The 20,394-nt window shown below is 39.9% G+C and overlaps 1 protein-coding gene across 1 annotated transcript in view; it reads right to left on the bottom strand.

Annotated features, from left to right (window-relative positions):
* Window positions 1–17,049, bottom strand: part of COL5A2 (collagen type V alpha 2 chain) — a 184,145-nt gene extending 167,096 nt beyond the window's left edge. The window contains 1 exon segment of the mRNA XM_038422277.2: window positions 16,706–17,049. Coding sequence (XP_038278205.1) covers window positions 16,706–16,811 — 106 coding nt within the window. The 5' untranslated portion in view covers window positions 16,812–17,049.
* Window positions 17,050–20,394: the final 3,345 nt, after the last annotated feature.

A 20,394-nucleotide genomic window follows, 5' to 3' on the forward strand; every position in this document is an offset into this window, starting at 1 on the left:
TACATTATAGACAGTTTTCGATGGGGGCAAATATGAGAAGTCTGAGGAGATTTAGAGTCAGACATTACTAGAAGAAAAAAATCTACAAGATTTGATGCAATGTGATATGCAAATAAAGGAGCAAAAGTTCTAGACTTTCAAACCAGCATTGCATTCTGAATTCAAGCCCAACAAATAGAGATCCTTATGGATTTCAAAGGAAACTTCTCAATGATCAAAGAGGTAGCTCTTTGGTCTAGGCATATGTTTCTCCCACAGGAGCTAGGCCCCAGGTACAAATTTTAGTTGAGCTGTCCAAGCTAGTTAGATTTCTTGAACTGTAAGAAACAATCATGCATTGCCAGCGAAATCAATTGGATAATTTAATAGGACTTTTCTTCAAGTTCTACAATTCAATATGATCCTAATTTTTACTCTATACACGTATTTTAGGCATTCATGAGCTCTTTGTTTCCCCCACCTCACTTATGAACTAGAGATAATAAAAGTACACCTGCCATCCATTATTTATTGCACATGTATAACTTTCAGTGGTTTTTGCATGTATTTGAGTTCTGATTCTTAACTAGATTATATTGTTCTCTGTCACACTGATTCCATTTTAAAACTTCTCTTTTGATAAGGAAATTTTACGCGAGTTTGATTTCAAGACTGTAAGGGACCTCAGTGCAGCAGGCAGTTAATGTGGTGAGCCTGAAGCTCCAAATTATACATTACATGGGATTTTACCCTTATTTACTAATTCTGAAGAATGTTTTTGTTTATTTGGCAAATTACAGAAAATGTCATGTATTTTATTTTTTAGATTTGTAATTTACTATCCATTATGGAATAACAGCTATTTATAACTGGATTATTTGTGTACTATCACTGATGGCTTGGCCTGGATCTTTAAAAACAATGAAAAAAACAGCTGGTTGGGTTTTCAATTATTCCAAAGTGAAAAAACAAGCCAGCAAGCACACAAAATACCAGGGACCTCATATTTCAACTCAGTCAATAGAGCTTACTGCTGTGATCTTTCTCCTGACTCCTAACTGCAGATTGGCTGGGCAGGTACTTAGTCAAGTACATTAAGCATAAAATCTGATTCATTTTTTATCTTTGAAAAAGCCATTAATAAATAAGAAATTACTAAAGCTCACATCTGATTTCTCCCCTTACTTCCTTTTTTTCCACTTTATGCTTCTGCTCTAATTCTCACCCTTAGCACTTGAAAATCTACTTCCACTTTTCATACCGTACATTTTAGAATACAATGATGAACACAAGAATTCTGCAAATTACAAACAAACAAACTGAGGACCCTGTCCAGCACGGAAGTTAATCTTGCATTTAAATGCTCCGCTGGATCACTGCTTAATGCCTCAATCTATCTCCTCACAGAAGTCAACTGGAGTCTGTTTCACTGGGATTTGGACTGGGTCTTAAATGGCCAAGTAGATCTTTCTGCTGGCTATAAGAATTGGGTTCAGATAATCAAACAGATCATTACATTTGAGAGTAAGACATAAGGTGATGTATGCTGCAATATTCTTGGCAGTCAACAGATAGCACTATTACACACAATCTCAAGTTCTGTTTGACTGAGTGTATGGACAGATGTTGGAAAGTGTTCTGATGTAGCTCCTCTTGAAAGTGGCATCTATCTTCAGTAAAAGTTGGTTTACTATGGTAACCTCAGACTGAATTATTTCTGAGGTTCAGCTGCTGCCTGCAGGATATACCCACCCCAACAAACAAAAGTATTACATTATTATTGTTACTTCTTAATATGTATATTACTATATCATCCAAAGCCTTCAATCAGAATCATCGATACATTGTGTTGGCATTATACAAACTCACACAAAGATACTATTCCTTACCCCAAGGGCATAAAACCAAACAGTATCAAAACATCACATACCATACAATACCTACAATATGTAAGGTTAGCTCAATTATTTTAAACCGCCACGCCCACCTTTTCAGCTGAAAGCATGAAAAAGTTGTAACAGGATCACCACAGTAGTGATTTGAATGTTTTTACAGTGTGATGCTGTAAGTTAAGAAATACAGTTTTAACATTCAGTGTTATCAGAGTACCCATACTAATTTGTTGGCTCTTCTTTCTCCCACATGTCTCCATTTTCCATGTTCTGCATGCTTTGCCTGTCCCGATGCTTGATGTCTCTTACATCAGTGCTTCACTTCCTTTCTTCCTTTTTTTGCCAACACATGTTTCAATATTCTGTGACTTTTGCCAAAACAAGCATTTAAACATCTGGAAATCATCCTTCATCATTTTCACCAGTCAGATGCATTTGTCTTAAAAAGTAGTTCCCAGGCAGACTCCATTAAGACACTTTATTACCTTTAAAGAAAATCTTTCCAAATATTCCCTGGCTATAGAATATTGTAATCCATGGAGAATTCAGGGGCTTTTTCCTTCAAATTGAAACCAAGCTTCACTGCACTGGTCTAAGTTGTAACATCCTGAAGAAATATTTCTGATTTCCTCTGAAGAATTTAATGTTGATGACCTGGAAGCCCTAACCAAAGGGCACTGATGATGTTAGGAAATTATAAACTGACGGTATTTAAAACAAATTTGGGAGGTGACGTTCTTTTACATCTTTTAATATTGCATGTTACATCTTTTTAATATGCGCAACATGAAGTTAAAAGCACAACACTATCACTTTATTTCTATTTCTTTAAAACAAAACATTTTAGCAGGTAAAATATTTGTATGGGACGTCAGTGGCAAAAATGTGAGACTATTCTGTACTTAATGTCATAATCAAATACATCGTAGTACTATGATTTTAATACTAAGAATAGAAAAGCCTCAGCCGTAATGTCTTCAGAAATGGCTTTCATTGTACAGCAACCCCCCACTCGCCAACTAATGCAGGTAGTGGTTTAAAGAGGATTTAATCCAATATATTGTAGCCAATAAATCAGAAACCATATGTCTCATGAGATGTGAGGCATATGCATTATGCTTTAATTTCATTATGTGAGAGACCCAGCAGAAATGTTATTTTAAGGCCTCACATTCCTAAAGGGACATTGTCAAGGCTAGTAGGCCCCACATAAGACTTAATATATCAGTTTGGTTTGGCTGTTCCTCCATTCGACATGCCTGCTCCGTGGCTGTGAGTGCTGTAGAAAAAGACTGAACTTTACACAACTCCTACCCTTGGGGTGCCTTGGCTTGTTTATAAGAGGGTCATCTAGTTGAGAAGCATCAACTTATATTTCAGCCTTTCCTTTAGAATGCTGATACATTTTTCAGTGTGGGAAAGACAATTTAAAGGTTGGAGTTTTTATTAATTATTATTTCAGGGGGTTGGTTTAGAAATCAATAGGACATGAAAAACCAATACTCAATGCATGTGGCTCTTTTTAAACAATGGAAAATACAAACCATTGTGGGTCCTAAGTGCCACAGAGGAGTCATGCTTGGGCATACCCTCTCAATCACACAGACCTTTGGGAAACATGGACCACATCTCACTCCCCACGCATCAATAAGAAGTTCTTGCCTATTATGCTCTGATGCACCCAGAACAGCTATCCAAAAATACAAGGAAATCTAAGTGAGAAACTCAGGTAGGTGGTCAATCAAAACATGTAATAACCATGAACCAGTTAAGTCAGCAACAGTCGGAACAAAACGTAACAGCCCAAATGGTAGGTATGTAGCAGCAGGCCTGAGTAACTGCACACACCCAATACTATGTAGATGCACACAAAGGAATGGGAACTGGAACACTGAGTTCAGGGAGCAGGAACCAGGAAACAAACAGGAAAACGTACAGGTAGCAAAAGCAGGAAGGCTACACATACACACCAGTCATCACATTACCTTTCTATGCTTAGTCGTGGCTCCTCCTCCCAGATGGAGGCACAGAACTGCATTGGTACTCAGTCTGGCGAATGTGTGCATGTGTAGGATAGGATGGATAGGAAGATAATGCTGCAAAATCCATGGTTGGCTAGGATAGTATACATCAATTTCTCTCCAGTTCCAGCAAGTCATGTCCCCAAAATTTCCACATACTATGTGGGCAGGAGGGCTTCTGCTGACTCAAGAACAGACAAAAGACTGAGCTCCTCTACCCTATTATTTTCTGTCCAATTTGAGCATATTAACCATGTTTGTCTCTACTCTGGGCCATGTAGCAGAGAGCAGGATAGGAGCCATAGTTTTACTCTCTTTTGCTTCCATATTGCAATGCAAACTCAGATCTAATTTTCTGTCCATTAGCATGCTCAAGCATCTTTCAGCATTTCTCTCACATGCTGACACGTGTTTCGGGTTATTTTTCCCCAGCTGGATTATAACAGCTTGCATTTTTCTAAATTGATTCTGATCTTATTATTTTCTGCTCATATTTTGATCATTTACAACAACTCCCTCTTTAGTATCATCTGTGAATTGCATTAACATGCTCTTTCTCTCTTCTTCTAGGTCAGTGTTTCCCAAACTTGGGACGCCGCTTGTTCAGGGAAAGCCCCTGGCAGGCCAGGCCAGTTTGTTTACCTGCCACGTCCGCAGGTTCGGCCAATCATGGCTCCCACTGGCCGCGGTTCACCGTTGCACGCCAATGGGGGATGTGGGAAGCAGCACGGGCCGAGGGACATGGCAGGTAAACAAACTGGCCCGGCCCGCCAGGGGCTTTCCCTGAATAAGCGGCGTCCCAAGTTTGGGAAACACTGTTCTAGGAGTGTGTCCACACTGCAGTAAAACACTTGCAGCTGGCCTGTGTCAGCTGACTCGGCCTCCTGGGTCTCTGACTGCAGAGCCAAAATATTGCAGGGCAGACATTCAGGCTCAGGCTAGAGTCCGGACTCTGGGACCCTCCTCCATCACATACCCTCAGTTTCTTGGAGAGATCTACAATCGTTTCCAAAAATTTGAGTCTCAGATCTCCCAGGTGAACACATGGTGAAAGTTTATAAAAATATAATAAAATTATCCTTGTATGTATAAATTAAGCCTAAAGCTTGAAAGCCTAAAGGCTGGGCCTGGAAAAGCTTCAGCTTGTACAGAACACAGAAGCCACTTTTCTAAGCAACATTTGCCACTACGAACGTGTCTCCTCAGTGCACTGTGTAAAAAGGTTTCCATTTTAATATTCAAAGATCAGCATGAGATTGGCCCTAGGTATCCAAGAGACCACCTCTCCTTCCCCAAGCATGGACTCTTACAAGTACATTTCACTGGACCTGAGTCAATCAGTAGGTAGAGGGTTGCAGGGAAAAGGGCTTCAGGAACATTCACATCCTGAATGTGAGGCTGCCCGGTCAATGTTGGACTTTTCCTGGATATGTATCTTTCCATTCAGGAGCCTAATCTTTTAGAATTCAGTGTAAATTTCTTTCCTTAAAATAGCAATGAACATTCAAAACAGGATGTACTGTACCTGACGATCCTTAATTATATACCATAGCCTCCAGGAGTTAGTAATGTTTCAGTTTGTTCTTTCAACAATACTTCCTATGCCCCAGGATACTGTTAACTAGGCATCTAACATATGAACTATAACATTTGACAATCTTAACATTCAAAGTAAGCAAAGGAAAGAACATCTTGAGGTAGCCATCTAAAAGAGACCAAAATAATTGTCACAGGGTAGCAATCACAGCAGCAGCTAATCTCTATTTCAGCTTTCATTATATTTAAAGATTTGACAGAATGAAGTAGAGAAATTATTTGTGAAAAACTGAACTGGAGATAAATTGTCTTAACTCAGATTGCCAACAGATTTATGGCTATATTTCTACACTTTAGTTCATTTCCTGACCTACTTGGATATTTAATGCCTGGAGGCATTAAAGCTTAGGGTGGAAAGTGAACTGACAAATCAACCAAGCAATCTCTTCCAGAATCTCTTGGAAAGATATTTAATCTGATTAACCATGGGCAGTCAGTTTGTGTCTACTCAAAATATCTTCTGAAATTCACTGTGATACCACATGTACCCAGGAAACGGGAAAAGAAATTCCACTAATAGGAAGGATCACTTGATGATTACCTGTTCTGTTCATTCCCTCTGAAGCACCTGGCATTGGCCACTGTCAGAAGACAGGATAATAGCTCGATGGACTTTTGGTCTGTCCCAGTATGGCCATTCTTATGTTCTTAAGGAAAATTTCCTGCTGACTTTTATCTTATGTTTCACTTTTTTCCAGATGTAAATATTTCGATCTTGGGTCTATTTTACCTGAACTAGACTCCTGGAAGAAATATTCGAATACACTGAATTATATACAAGAGTATGGATTATAACCAACAGTACTATAGGAATAGTCCTTGTTGAATTGAAAGCCAAACACCATGAGATTATCCAGAGAACACAGACACAGAATGAAAACTAATTCTCACACTCACCTATGTTACTGTAATTCTAAAGAGTGGAAATCAAATACTGTGAGGTTGTTGACATTCCATTAAAGGGGACAGGAAGTGCTGTGGAAATCTCTCTATATAAGATAGAGATAAACCCTGTTAGATGAATTTTTTACCTAAAATATTTTGCAGGTAGCTACAGAAAAACATACAACTGCTGAAGTAACTGCAGTAAGGCTCCAGTTATATCCAACAGATCTCCTGGCAGTCTGGTCAGCATTTCTCCTCTCCAGAGACCAAGCCCAGTATCTGCATCCCTTAATCTTCACCAGCCAATATAGAACCTTATAGTACATGACTGTTAATCTTAATACATGACTGTGCATGAATATGGGCCTCCCGCATAAGAGATCAACATACTATTGCCATACCACTGGCCCTCTGATAATCAGTCTTAATCTTCATGCTTATATAACACATGACCTTTCAGCAGCATGAGCTGATGAGATGATGGAATGCTGAAGTTGTCTCTCACGAAAAGAACACCAGCACAGCCAGCAGTGGCAACTTTGTGTTTTAGTTAGAAAAGATCATGATAAGTAACAGCCTGGATATTTGATCTTAATTCCCATAAGTGCCAATGGTTTATCAGCATCCAAACCTTTCCATATTTTATTATTTTCATAACTGCGAATGAGCATGTGAAACAAAAATTCCACATGCATAAATCCAATGAAAGGAAGGCTCTCCACACAACTGAAAGCACATGTTAAAGATTTCAGTGAGGCTGAGGGGGTTGTGTGGACGGGGTGAATCTTACTCAAAATGAAACATAATACATTATATCCTGTTTTTAAGAAGCAAGTGGGCATTATTGACCTCAACATGTGCACTCTATCAAATCTGTACACTGCAAGTACAGTTCCATGCTAAATTATAATGGATGGGTAAATGACCCATACAAAATCATTTTCAGCGCAACACAGATATTGGGTTTCTACCATGACAAATCATTTTGTACAGGAGCAAACAAATAAAGAATGCAGATCCCTAGCAGAGATATTCTGGAAGTAAAGAGCCACATTAGCATTTCCTGAATTTCTTCTTGACCTACAGCTTACAGGCTTGTGAGTGCCACAGCTGAAACATATTGACCCAGGGCTAGCAATTAAAGCACATACTCATAATTACATATTTTTCCCCATAGGCTTTTGAGAAGTTATCTATAATGTGCTCCTAACATTCCTTGCATTCCTGGTAAGTACAGTAACTGGAGCAATTCAGTTTAGAACAGAGTACAGGGAAAAGACTAAATTGAAAAGAGCAGACATTTCTTCTCTTCAAAAACAGAACAAGGAAGGTGTTTTAAAATATGAGTACTTTGACTATAATGGTTAAGCTTAGCTGTAATTAGAGGACCAGTAATACACGTATTAAAGGATCTATTCTCCTTTCCACATGTCTGTGTAATTCCCAATGACATTAATAAGAGTTATGTTGGAAAGAAGAATAGTCTGAATCAATCCATATAAAACAATCCATATAATTAGTTTATTTGTTGAACAATCCATATGAAACAGAGTTCATTTTTACTGGTTCATACTGTTAAATTAATGTTACCTTTTATTAACTTAAAGCAGAAGAAAAATACAGTCAAAGAATAATTCACAATAACAGAGTCAAAACAAAAATTGTCCAACAAAACAGTCAAACAATAGATCACAATATGGAACACTCTCAGGGCCTCAAGATCTGATAAAGGACAAAGAAAATAAGTGTCCTTCCACCTATTAGAGAATTGAATATATAAACTATGTATGTATTCATCCTGAATACAGCTTATGCTGATGTTAAATTGAGTGAAGTGACTCCTGAGTAGAGATAGAGATGAAACTATTCCTTCGTATCTGGGCTTTTCAAAGATTCTGAATTTCTTTTCCAGATTTTAGAACTGAGTTTTTGATTTGGGACCTTCACTGATGCTGAATTTTTAAATATTCGATGTGAACCTGATCAAACTCCCATCCTAGTCAATGAGCAATCATTCCACTGATTTCACCGGGAAACGGCATCAGACCCTAAATGGATTTCAGGTAAGTTCAGACACATCAACGTGACGTCCCTCAGTCTACAGTAAGAGGATTTATCATGGCATTACTATTCCTGAAGATCCATTAACAAATTACTGTGAAACCTAGTGTGGGGAGTTAGATTTCCCAGTACTAGTCATTATTTTCCATGCTATCATTTATGCTAAATTTTAAAAATTCACTTTGGACTCATTCAAATTTAAGATCGTTCAGTACATCAGAAGATAGTTTTGGATTAAAAGAATCACAGTGTGACAAATGTTACAAACAAGTGATCTGGGTCTTTTGAGTGGTTAATTAAATTTGGAACATGTCCAATTATATTAAATAGTGTAAATTGTGCATCTTTGGCAATTATACAATTGAACTTTTTCCATACAGCATTTATACAACTTATTGGATGTGTTCTCTTCAGTGAATTCCGAAAAGGTAACAAATATTTCCTATTAGCTGAAATGCTAAAATACTGAAACAAATTTTACTGCAATCTATTTCAGGTAATATTTCAGGCAACCTAAATTTACTACTGTATTTAGGGACTGATCCTGCAGCCCTTTCCCTCTAGGATTAGTCCCATTGGGATTGTACTGTGGTGCCTCATCCAATGTCTTCTGAAGTCAGTGGAAAGCCACCCGTTAGCTTCAGTGGGTTTTGGAACAGGTCATTAGACACTATAATAATGGGTGCTAATTAAAAAAACTCATTAAAATAGATGAGCTAAATGAGATGGATAGAAAGGCCAGACCCAAAATCAGAAGAATCAGGAATAAAATATTTACAAATCATGGAATTAATTTGCCTTAGTGGATATACCATGGCAAACCAAAAGAGACTTATAGCAGGAGTATGTAGCAGAAAATGTGCCTTACACAAACAGAACTGCTACTTCATGTAGATGTTGTGTCACAGACTTTAAACAGTGGCACCTTCTCGTTATCAATGGTTGCTCAGCAGCAGACTTAATTCTGCAAGTTTCCTTTATCCTAACTAAGGATGTTCCAGTCTACAAAATCCTTGCATAATTTCCTGAAGTACAAAAAACAAGTGATTCAAATGTTGTTATCTGGGAACTTTTTAACATCACAAAACACACAATACTGTAATAATCCTACCACTATCTTGGAGGCAAGACATGACTGTATATATCTGAAATATGGTGTCACCTCAGAAGCACCTTTTATTGTTTAAAAGCGTGAACTATGTAGCTACATATCCTCCTGAGAGACATTATATGTCACATAAGTGTAAATGGAGTATGTTCTAGTCATTTTATTTCAAGTTCAGACTGTAGTACCTGATTTCCTCAAAATCTAGAGAATGTATATTTTTGTAAATGGACAGTTCTGTTCATTTCTTTCTCGTTATATTTAGAGTTAATGCATGTATCATTCCACCCTATGTTATACATACAGTTAACATCTACATACAGTTAATATCTACAGTTCTAAGCTGCAGAGTCACAAAGACAGAAACTTAGCAGAAAGCATCTAAACACATGTACATATAAGGACTGATCACATTCTAAAGCTGGAATTTGCTCTGTTTTTTATTCCTTGGAACACAGTTCATTGCCTTTCTCTGAATATTGCGAAAAGTTACATAAAAGAACTGTCACATAATAATCACTCTTACCTTTCCTCAGAGTCACTAGTCCTTCCCTTCCCCCCCCCCCCCCCATAATCCCACTATATCTTTTCTCTCACAAAACGCTGTGTGGTCTAGTTGTTTAAACAGAGAAAGGGGAAAACAGAGGGTGCCTGGGTTCTAATCCTGATCGTAGCATTTAACCTCCTATGCCTCAGTGAACCCAGATGGAAATCTGGAGGGACCACACTGAAAAAAGATGCTGTTTCTAAGATGGGTTTTCTTATATAAATATATAATAAAGTCATTGCTGTTTGGCAGAAGTTTTATTTTTTCAATTTTTGTAAAGAAAAGAATGTAAGAAGGGAAAAGTAGATTCCTGACAAGTTAACATAATGGCCCTTGCAATTTACATTAATAAACAATATTAATGGACCTGATCCTGAAATCTTATAAGAGCAAAGGTTGCAAAATCCATCCTAACTCTGCTAATATTAAAATATATTAACACTTAAGAAAATTAACATTCAACAATAAATGGTGCGTGGGAGTGTGAGAGACAGGGAGAGAGATGAGATGGTGATGTGGTTTCTATGGCAATAATCTGTATTTATAAACACTGTGGTAAAAATTCCAGTACTATAAGGCAAAGCACACAATTATTTTTAAATTCCTGAGTAGCTATGATCTTTTCCAATTATTCAGCAGATGTGCATCACTTGTGTGAACCACCCTCTCTCTCTTCTAAGCAGATTTCATAACTTTGAACTAGACTGCCCTTTCTCATGGTGGGAGGATATCTCCAACAGGTTCCCCTTGCAGTTTTTTCTACATAATTCCACAGATGAAGGAGCAGTACTGTCAGTCACACAAGTTCAAAAATCATGAGTCAGGTCCCAAAATACCATGAGATTTTTAAAATAAATTTCCAATCTTTCTTTAATTTCTGATTTTTCATCGATTCATAGGGCTGGAAGGGACCTTGAGAGGTCATCAAGTCCAGCCCCATGCAGTCCCCAGGCAGGACCAAGTAAACCTGAACCATCCCTGACGGATGTTTGTCCACCTTGTTCTTAAAAACCTCCAACGGTGGGGATTCTACAGCCTCCTTGGAAGCCTATTCCAGATCTTAACTACCTATATAATTACAAAGATTTTCCTAATATCTAACCTAAATCTTCCTTGCTGCAGTTTACACGCATTACTTCCTGCCCTATCTTCAGCAGACTTGGAGTAAAATTGACCACCATCCTCTTTATAACAGCCCTTGACATATTGAAGACTGGTATCAAGTTCACCCTCAGTCTTTTCTTGAAACTAAATATGACCGGTTATTTTATCTTTCCTGATAGGTCAGGTTTTCAAACCTTTTATCATTTTTGTTGCTCTCCTCTGGACTCTCTCCAATTTATCCACAGCTTTCTTAAAGTGTGTCACCCAAAATTGAACACTGCTACTCCAGCTAAGACTTCACCAGTGCTGTGTACAGCAGGACAATTACCTCCCATATCTTACATATGTACACCCCAGAATGATATTAGCCTTTTTTGTAATTGCTTCACACTGTTGACTCATATTCAATTTGTGATCTATTATAACTCCTAGATTCTTTTCATCAATACTACTGCCTAGCCAATTGTTCTCCATTTTGTATTTGTGTATTGATTTTTCCTTCCTAAGTGCAGTACTTTGCACTTGTCTTTATTGAATTTCATCTTGTGGATTTCAGACTGATTCTCCAATTTCCCAAAGTCATTTTGAATTCTAATTCTGTCCTCCAAAATGCTTGCAGCCCCTCCCAGCTTGTTGTCATTCACAAGTGTAATAAGCATACTCTCCACTTCATTATCCAAGTTCTTAATGAAAATATTGAATACTAGTAGACCCAGGACTGACTCGTGTGGGACTGCGTTAGATACATCTGCCCAGTTTGACAGTGAGTCATTGATAACTATTCTTTGAGTACCATCTTTCAAACAATTTTTCACCCATCTTATAGTAATTTATCTTAGTTTGATTATGAGAATGTCATGTGGTACTGTGTCAGAAGCTTTACTAAAATCAAAGTATACCACATCCACTGCTTTCCCCCATCTACTAGGCCAGTAACCCTGTCAAAGAAGGAAATTAGATTGGTTTGGCATAATTTGTTCTTGACAAATCCATAGCCTTTAGGGGTCATATTTTCCAATTCTCTTTTGCCGCCATAAGATCCAGAAATGTCTCTTTTAAAAAAAATGGAAGCAGAGATTCTCATGTAATCAGATGACTCCAGGAGCTGAGGTTTTAAGAAAAAACACCAAATTAGCTCTGTGAGACCAGAGAGGAGACAATGTACATATCTTCCAGCCCTACATCCACCCCACACAGTTCTATTCATTTCTGCCTCCACTCTGGAAAGACTCCATCTCTTTTTCCTCTGTGTAGATCCTAACCTTATTTGAGAAACCTCCATTGAGTCCTAGGGTGGGAGTGACGGTGTCACAAAGGGAAAAGACCTTTCTGTGGGAGGATCTTGCTTGAGAAGATCCACAGTTTTTAAAAGCTTGATCGCTCAAAAGAACAAGAAAAAAACAAATGGCACAATCCTGCTAAAGCACCCTTCAGTGGGAGTGGGACTGACTTCACAATATGTGGGATGTTACAGGTGTAAGACATTGAAATGCATGCAGGAGGCAAGGAAATTTTCCATATTTTGGAGTAAATTTAACCAAAAGCTGGCAAGAGAAGCAAACTGAACTACTTGGAGAATATAGGAACACACAGAAATCCAGGAAATTATTGCCATAGGTAAGCAGTACCATATTCAGATGGGGTTTGGAGGAGACTATAAACCTTCCTGCACTGAGGCAATTCCCAGTATCCCAACTCAGATTCAGACAAGCAAGAGTGAAGAAAGTGACATTCTAGTTTTCATGAAACAACTCTTGTGGTGTATCACTAAGGATGGTGGTTAAGGAAACTGGCAGAGAGCTAGTGCACAGGCAAGGAATGGCCTAGGACAATGGTTTTCAAACTTTTTTTCTGGTGACCCAGTTGAAGAAAATTGTTGATGCCTGTGACCCAACGGAGCCAGGAATGAGGGGTTCAGGGTGTGGGGGCGGGCAGGGCTCTGGACTGGGGATGGAGCCAGGGATGAGGAGTTTGGGGTGCAGGTTTGGGGGCACTCAGGGCTGGGGTAGGGGATTGGGGCACGGGATTACCTTGGCCGACTCCCTGTCAGAGTTGCAATGCGGGGTGCTAAGGCAGGCTTCCGGCCTGTCCTGGCACCATGGATCATGCTGCGCCCCAGAAGCAGCCAGCAGGAGGTCTGGCTCCTAGGCAGAGGCATGCAAGTGGCTCCGCACAGCTCTCGCCTGCAGGCACTACCCCCCACCCCAGCTGCCATTGGCCGGGAATCAGCTAATGGGAGTGCAGAGCCGGTGCTCAGGGCTGGGGCAGCATGTGGAGCCCCGTGCCCCCCTCCCCTCCCCGCCTAGGAGCCAGACCTGCTGCTGGCTGCTTCTGGGGCGCAGCACAGTGTCATCACAGGTAGGGACTAGCCTGCCTTAGCCAGGCAGCACCGCCGATGGGACTTTTAACGGCTCAGTCGGCAGTACTGACCAGAGCTGCCGCGACCCAGTGTCTTCCATTCCACGATCCAGTACTGGGTCACGACCCGCAGTTTGAAAACCACTGGCCTAAGAGCATGCAAAGGTTCTTCCAATAGTTTCCCCTATGCTGAGCCCTAAGGCAGGAGGAAAAGGACCTTAACTATATGTAACAATGCCTACTCCCAATGTTCACTACAGGGACAAGTACTGGAAGGCAATGTATGGCCCACAAACCACAATTCCAGCCACCATGTGGGCTCCATTTGGCCGTCCTGCACTCCTAAATTAGCCTGGACCAATATACAGAATTTAGACTGAAGACTAGCATCCTTCTCTCTATCGAGGCATTTATAGCACCCTTACCTACATGGTATCAAACTGCACTTCCAAATGATGCTTAAAGGAACACTCTCAAGGTGGCTAGTCCCATAATTAGGCCTACCATTATTTTACCATATGTTTGAAATTTTTGTTATTTTTAACATGCATTTAACATGACTTTGTCATACATAACTACTGCCAACCAAGTAATCTTGTCATGAGCAATCTTACCAAAACAAATCAATATGCCCTGGCATTGAGCAAGAAAGATTCTGTAGGGAAATAGATTTCATTTTAAAGTGATTATAAGCATCACAGAGAATTGTTAAATGATGTCTTTGTTTTTAAAAGTCCTTTAGTGAATCTACTTAGTCATCCTTTGAAATCCATTCAGGAATTTTCTACCTGCTTTACTACTTTCAATCTAGCTGTCCTTCCGCACACTCGGGCACCCCAGTCTCATGCTGAGCCCCATATACATTCTGTTAGTTATATTAGCAAAAGTTGTGTGTTTTTCTTCATTCCTCCCTATTGGTAGGAGTTTTATTTATTTATTTTATATTTTTAGTGTGGGAATGCTAAATCACTGTAGAGAGTTCTCCATTTTTTTCAAAAAGCAGCAAGACTGGTAGTCATTCTAATCTAAGATTTCCAAAACGCCTCCCTCATGCCCCCCAGATACATCTATAATTTAGAAACTATGGCACACACCTGCTATCATTGGTTCTCAAGCAGTTCAGGGCAGTTTTTGGGGGGAGGGAAAAGGGAAGAGGTGGAAGGGAAGCTGTATTGAATCACTGACAGTACAGGACAGTATGCACTGAGCTCAGAAACTTGCAGTAACTTGCATGACAACAAGGTGAGCTAAGGACAAACTAAGCTGTGAATTTTCTTTGCACTAATGGGCCTAAATCAGGCTCTTAATCAGAATTTAATGTCATTTTTCATATACAATTAAACAAGTGCACCAGACTGAGATACAAATAAACTACAGGGATGAATTTCCTTCCCTACATCAATACAAACACATTTTCCTTCCAAATAATTGAATAGTTCTTCTTTTTTACACTGAGCATGGCAGGAGGAGTTTCCTCATGTAATTAAGCTAAACACAAGCCAGTGCATTCTTAAGCAGAAAGAGCAAACTGAAAATGATGCAAGAGACAAGTTATCTTATGATAACACATTTCATAATCTGGCCTATCAAATGCATGTTAGTGTTTACTGAGAGTTCAGTATATATAAAGTGCATTTGAAAAAATGTTGTTACATCAAGGGCTTAACCCACAGTTCCCTTAATAGCAATAAGCAAATAAATGGCATGTATTATGCCTGCAGAAATCTCAATTAAAATTTGCCTTTTTAAAAAAAAGTTACAGAAAGGTCATAAATGAAATTAGAAGCTCCGTGTTCTTCATTTAATAGTCTGATATTCTACATCTAGGTTTTTATTATATAATAGGTTCTTCCTTTCTAGTTACCATTATATCTGAAAAATGTACAAGATATGTCCCACTTTATGGCAACCATATAAAATATACTCCCAAAATTACACAAAGTGCTCCCTCTATAGGGCTTCTTATACAATGTACAGAATCATAAGCATCTCATTTTCTCTCACAGGACTGCAAACATTTTCAAAATAGTTTCACTGTTTTATTCATTAGGATTTGAATTCCCATTACTTATGCAATGCCCTGTATTGCAGATTATGGGAAAGGGTTTAATAACAAAACATAACAAAAAAAACAAACAAACAGGAAACTGCATGATAGGATGCAATAAAATCATTGTCATTTACATTGAATTTTAGCCTATTAGTCATTTCTACATCTTTTTCCATTAACCTCTGCCATGATTTATTATGTGAGAAACCTAACCTAGGGCACTATACCTACTGGCTGAAACATAACTAGTTTTTACACTTTTCAAAGAGACATAATACACCAATGTATCTGGATTTGGCAAAATAGTAGAAAAGGCCACTACAAAGTCTCCTGAATAACCATAACTTTCTTGCAGTTACATGATATTAAATGTAAAGGAACATAAAGCCTGCCATGCCACACAAGTGAAGTACTAAGTTTGCTTCCTGACTTCAAACATCCTGGAGAAAACTATCACTGTCCAGATAAGCAAGTCAAAAGGGTGGGGAAGAAAAGCCTGGTTTCCATCAAATCCTGTCACTGGAAAGAAAGAAAGAAAGAAAGAAAGAAAGAAAGAAAGAAAGAAAGAAAGAAAGAAAGAAAGAAAGAAAGAAAGAAAGAAAGAAAATCCCCTAAAACAAAGAATTTAATAAAGCAGATCCAGCTCAGTGCAAAAAGACTCCACCCTACAAGTCTTCTGTGTTTACTTCTCTCAACTCAGTTCAGATTGTTCAGGCTAGTTTCCAACCCCAGAGACTGGATTTAGACTCATCTCAAGCACTTTCTTTTGTTCAAACTTTCCAGTCTCCCCAGCCCCACACGGAGTTAATGCCAGGCAACAGGGTTTATTCCTAAATGCGCCACAGAAACATTTTGCATTCAATTGTTCTCCCCCGATCTGCAAAACAATGCACTGAAGGCAAGAGACTTGGGAACCCTGCAAAGCTCCAGCTTTAAAAAACTCAGCTGTCTTCCGATCAGATTCCCAAGGTGCAAACCTCTCAGCCCCCTTCTCCGCATTTAAACCAAAAAGTCTCACAATTACAGTATCGCACAGGCTTTTTATTGCCCTTATTGTCCAAACTATGCAATAAACACAACTGCACACAAAGAAAAAAGGAAACTCACCACCCTCAAATTCTTGAAAGTCTTCTTGTGCTTTTGTTGTTACAAATTGCCCTAATAAAGCAGCAAGAATGAAAAAAGTTCTTGTTTGCACCCAGATTGCCATCATGTCTAAATATTAGACATGTGTATCCCCCTGGGCAGCAAAAAGTGCAAAAATGTAAGGTTATTTTAGCACCATGAAGTCAGCTGTGGGATCTTTTTCCTTTCAGCACTACCTCCAGGACAAAATCTGCAAGCCCCTTTTTTTCAGCACCAGCTCAGTCACAGTCTGCAAACACTTTTTTGAAGTGATGCAGCTTTAAATAGGAAGAATGCTGCCTCCACTTCTTTTCCTGCCCCTTTTCAGCTTGTTCAGGCTCATAGTCATCCAGTCCCTGCCAAGCAACAGTCTGATTGATGGTAAACAACCGAATCAGAGCTAGCTTCACTTTTCCTTGAACTTTCCCTTTTACAAATATATTTTCAGGATCGTTTCCTGCTGCTGTACAGTAAAGATAATGTATCAGAGCAATTTATTAAGAGACCCAAATGTATTTGAACAAAAGGCTGCTGAGAAGAGAGTGGTCTGCTCCTTACACACATTCCTGGCTGCTGAAAGGGGCCAGGCATAGGAGAGGATATACCCTGCCTTTAGCCACTGACAGGGGATTCTACCCCTTCCAAGTTGCTGGGAAGAGGCTCTCCCGTTCCCTTTTCACCACTGAGTGGAAGTTAAACAATCCACCTCCCTCTGAGTTTGCTGCAATATCTATCACCATCCCAGCCCCCTGAGACACCACGAGAGCTACCAACCCCCGCTACTTTTTGCAAGGGGGATTACCCTGCTTGGACTACCATAAAAGGGCTCTCGCCAAGTTACTGGGGCTATCTCTACCCTCTGTCCTACCTACTGGGAGGAAGATCCCTGAATATTGCAAACTTCTGGAAGAAGCTCTACTGCCCTGGCAGCCAGAATGGTGGTCTACCTACTTACTTTTCCCTGGTCAATGTGCCTCCGCCCCCTGGCAACTGGAAGAGGATCTACCTAAATCCTCAACTCCCATTCAGCCATTGGGAAAGTGCTCTACTTAACATTCCAGATCCTGGGAGAGAACCATCTGAAACCTCTACACCCAACTAGTCACTGGAAGTAGACTCTACCCTTCTTTACCTCATCCTCCCAACACAGCTCAGGGGCTGGGGAAGCTCAACCCATGTCCCCCTGATTTCTGGGATGGGATCACCTGCTCCTGCTGGGAATGGTTAATCCCATCTGCTGAGAGAGGCTATATCCTTCATTTGAAGGGAAAAAGGTAAAGCCCAGCATCAGCAATCAGGGAGTCACAGTCTGGAACAGCCAGAGCAACTGTCTATATCCCGCTCCCAGTGGCTGCAGTGAGAGGTAGACTTTCTTGCCACGATTTGGGTGCAAATGGGGAAGGTGACAAAGGCCCCAATTAGAGCTGGTCAAAGAAAAAAAAAACAGGAACATTGTTCATATTTTCTTGGAAGAATTTGTCCCTTTTTCCCCCATCAAAATTTCAAATGTAAATGTTTTCGACTTGCCCTATTAGCCGTTTTTTTTTAAAAAAGGGAAACATTTCTCACAAAAACATTCCTGTCCATTAGTGTTTCAAAAAAGTTAAATTTGGACAATGTTGACCCGCTCTGGTTGCAATCATCACAGAACTGATTTGCATTTTGTGACACAGGCGAACTCCCTGATGTCGAAAAGCTGTTGGAACTGGCTCCTGCACCACATACAGCACAAGGAGTGTGCCAAGGAAGGAGAGGAGAGGAATACGCTGGGCTATGGCAGAGCACTGCTATTTTATGCTGAACTTCCACTGGCATAAAGGCCTTAGAGCAACCATTAAGCTGACACCAAGTCTGGACCAGCACAGAATCAGGAAAGCGTAATCTGTTCTCTGATAGCCACACCTCCCCTGCACCAAGTGGAACTCTGATGCAGGGGAGAATTGAGCCCAGGAAGTATTTCACACACACTTCACAAGTTACTCCTGTTCAGACAGTGACAGTAACAGCTAACATTATAATCTCCTTGTCTCCTTTAAATAATTCTTGCCATGGTTAAAGGACTATAAGCAGAGTAAAAACAAGACATGCAAACTCTAGCCTCAATATTAAATACATCTACTTATTAGGAGCAACAATAGATTCATTATGAAGCAGTAAACAAATCCTCAGCATTGCCAAAATACATACAGCAGTCTCTAGTTAGCTGCCAGTGCCTGGTGCTGCTAACGTACGTATAGGCAAACCAGTCCACAGCATAAGAAAACATACACTTTTAATAAGCTGGGGACAGTTTACTACATGATCTTATTACAAAAATGTGCATAAGAATACACAGAAAACTTGTCCCCACAAAGCAAAATGCATTTCCACTAACAGGGAACCTTTCAATAAGATTTGAAATAGAGCTGGTCAAAATTTTTCAAAATTCCAGTGAATTTTTTTGTTGAAGTTTGAACTGTGACCAGGGATGAAAATTTCACATTTTTCTCCTGCTTTGTGACAAGCTCTAGTATGACTTTCTCTATGGATAAGTCCCAAGATCTCAGATGCTACCCTATCCCAAAATATGGTGGACCCAACAATTCCCTGTAGCCCTCCATGTCCCCTCACTCCAATCCCCCTCCAGCAGTGAATCCTCTCCCGGCCAATCTTCCATCACTCCTACCTGCTGCTGTCTTTTAGGGGCCTGTGTGTCTTACAGTGTTTGCTTAGGTAGCAAGGCCACAGTCTCCTTGGGTTAGGAAAGGTAGCTGTGGGAGGAAAAAGAACAAAGGGATCAGGTGGTTGGCAATTGCTTAGGGAAGGTCCTCTCTAGAGCTGTGCAAACGGCTTGAAAGCACATCACAAATGTTAGTTAGAACTGATTTTGGAGTCCAAAAGAAGGTTATTGTTTTATCAAACTCAGCTTTCCCTTAGCCAGATCTCATTCCTAGCCCATAGGTTAGTTTTGGTTTGATGGTTTTGTGCCCATTTGCATAGGTTTGCTGGTATGAAATATGGAACCAAATTAGTTTGAGATTTGATGCAATAACAAGACTTAAATCTCTAGGAAATTTCCCCTTTCAAAAGTGGGATGTTAATATGTGAACCAGAAAGACAATGTTTGTTAGCTTATAGCAACTGGAGGTTCTTCAAGATGTGTGCTCCCTATCTGTATTCCACTGAGGGGTACGCATGCGCTCCATACACCTGGAGACAGAGAGTTTTGAAAGCAGTGTCCATTGGTCCACACCTGTACACTGGCTCACCTCTGGCCTCCAACCAAGGAAATAAGGAGTGGGGCAGACCGACTGCCTCTCCAGTTCCTTCTCCACTGCAAATCAAAGAAGATCCAAAGCAGACAAGAGGGAAGATGGGTAGTGGAATACAAGCAGGGACCACACATCTCGAAGAACCACCAGTTACTTTAAGGTAAGTAACTTTCTCTTCTTCAAGTGCTGATCCCTATGTGTAATTCCACTGTGAGTGACTGACAAGTAGCACTCAAATAGGAGGAGGGTGCAAGGTTGTAGGTTGCAGAGCCAAATGGAGGACTGCCATTCCAAAAGATGCATCAGCAGAGGAGTCCTGTACCAAGGCATAATGATTCATAAGCATGTGACTCCACATAGCTGCCTTGCAGATATCAAGGAGAAGAACTTCTTAAAGTGATGCTATGGATGCTACTTATG

Source organism: Dermochelys coriacea, chromosome 11 (assembly GCF_009764565.3).
Source record: "Dermochelys coriacea isolate rDerCor1 chromosome 11, rDerCor1.pri.v4, whole genome shotgun sequence".
NCBI classification, from domain to species: Eukaryota; Metazoa; Chordata; order Testudines; family Dermochelyidae; genus Dermochelys; species Dermochelys coriacea.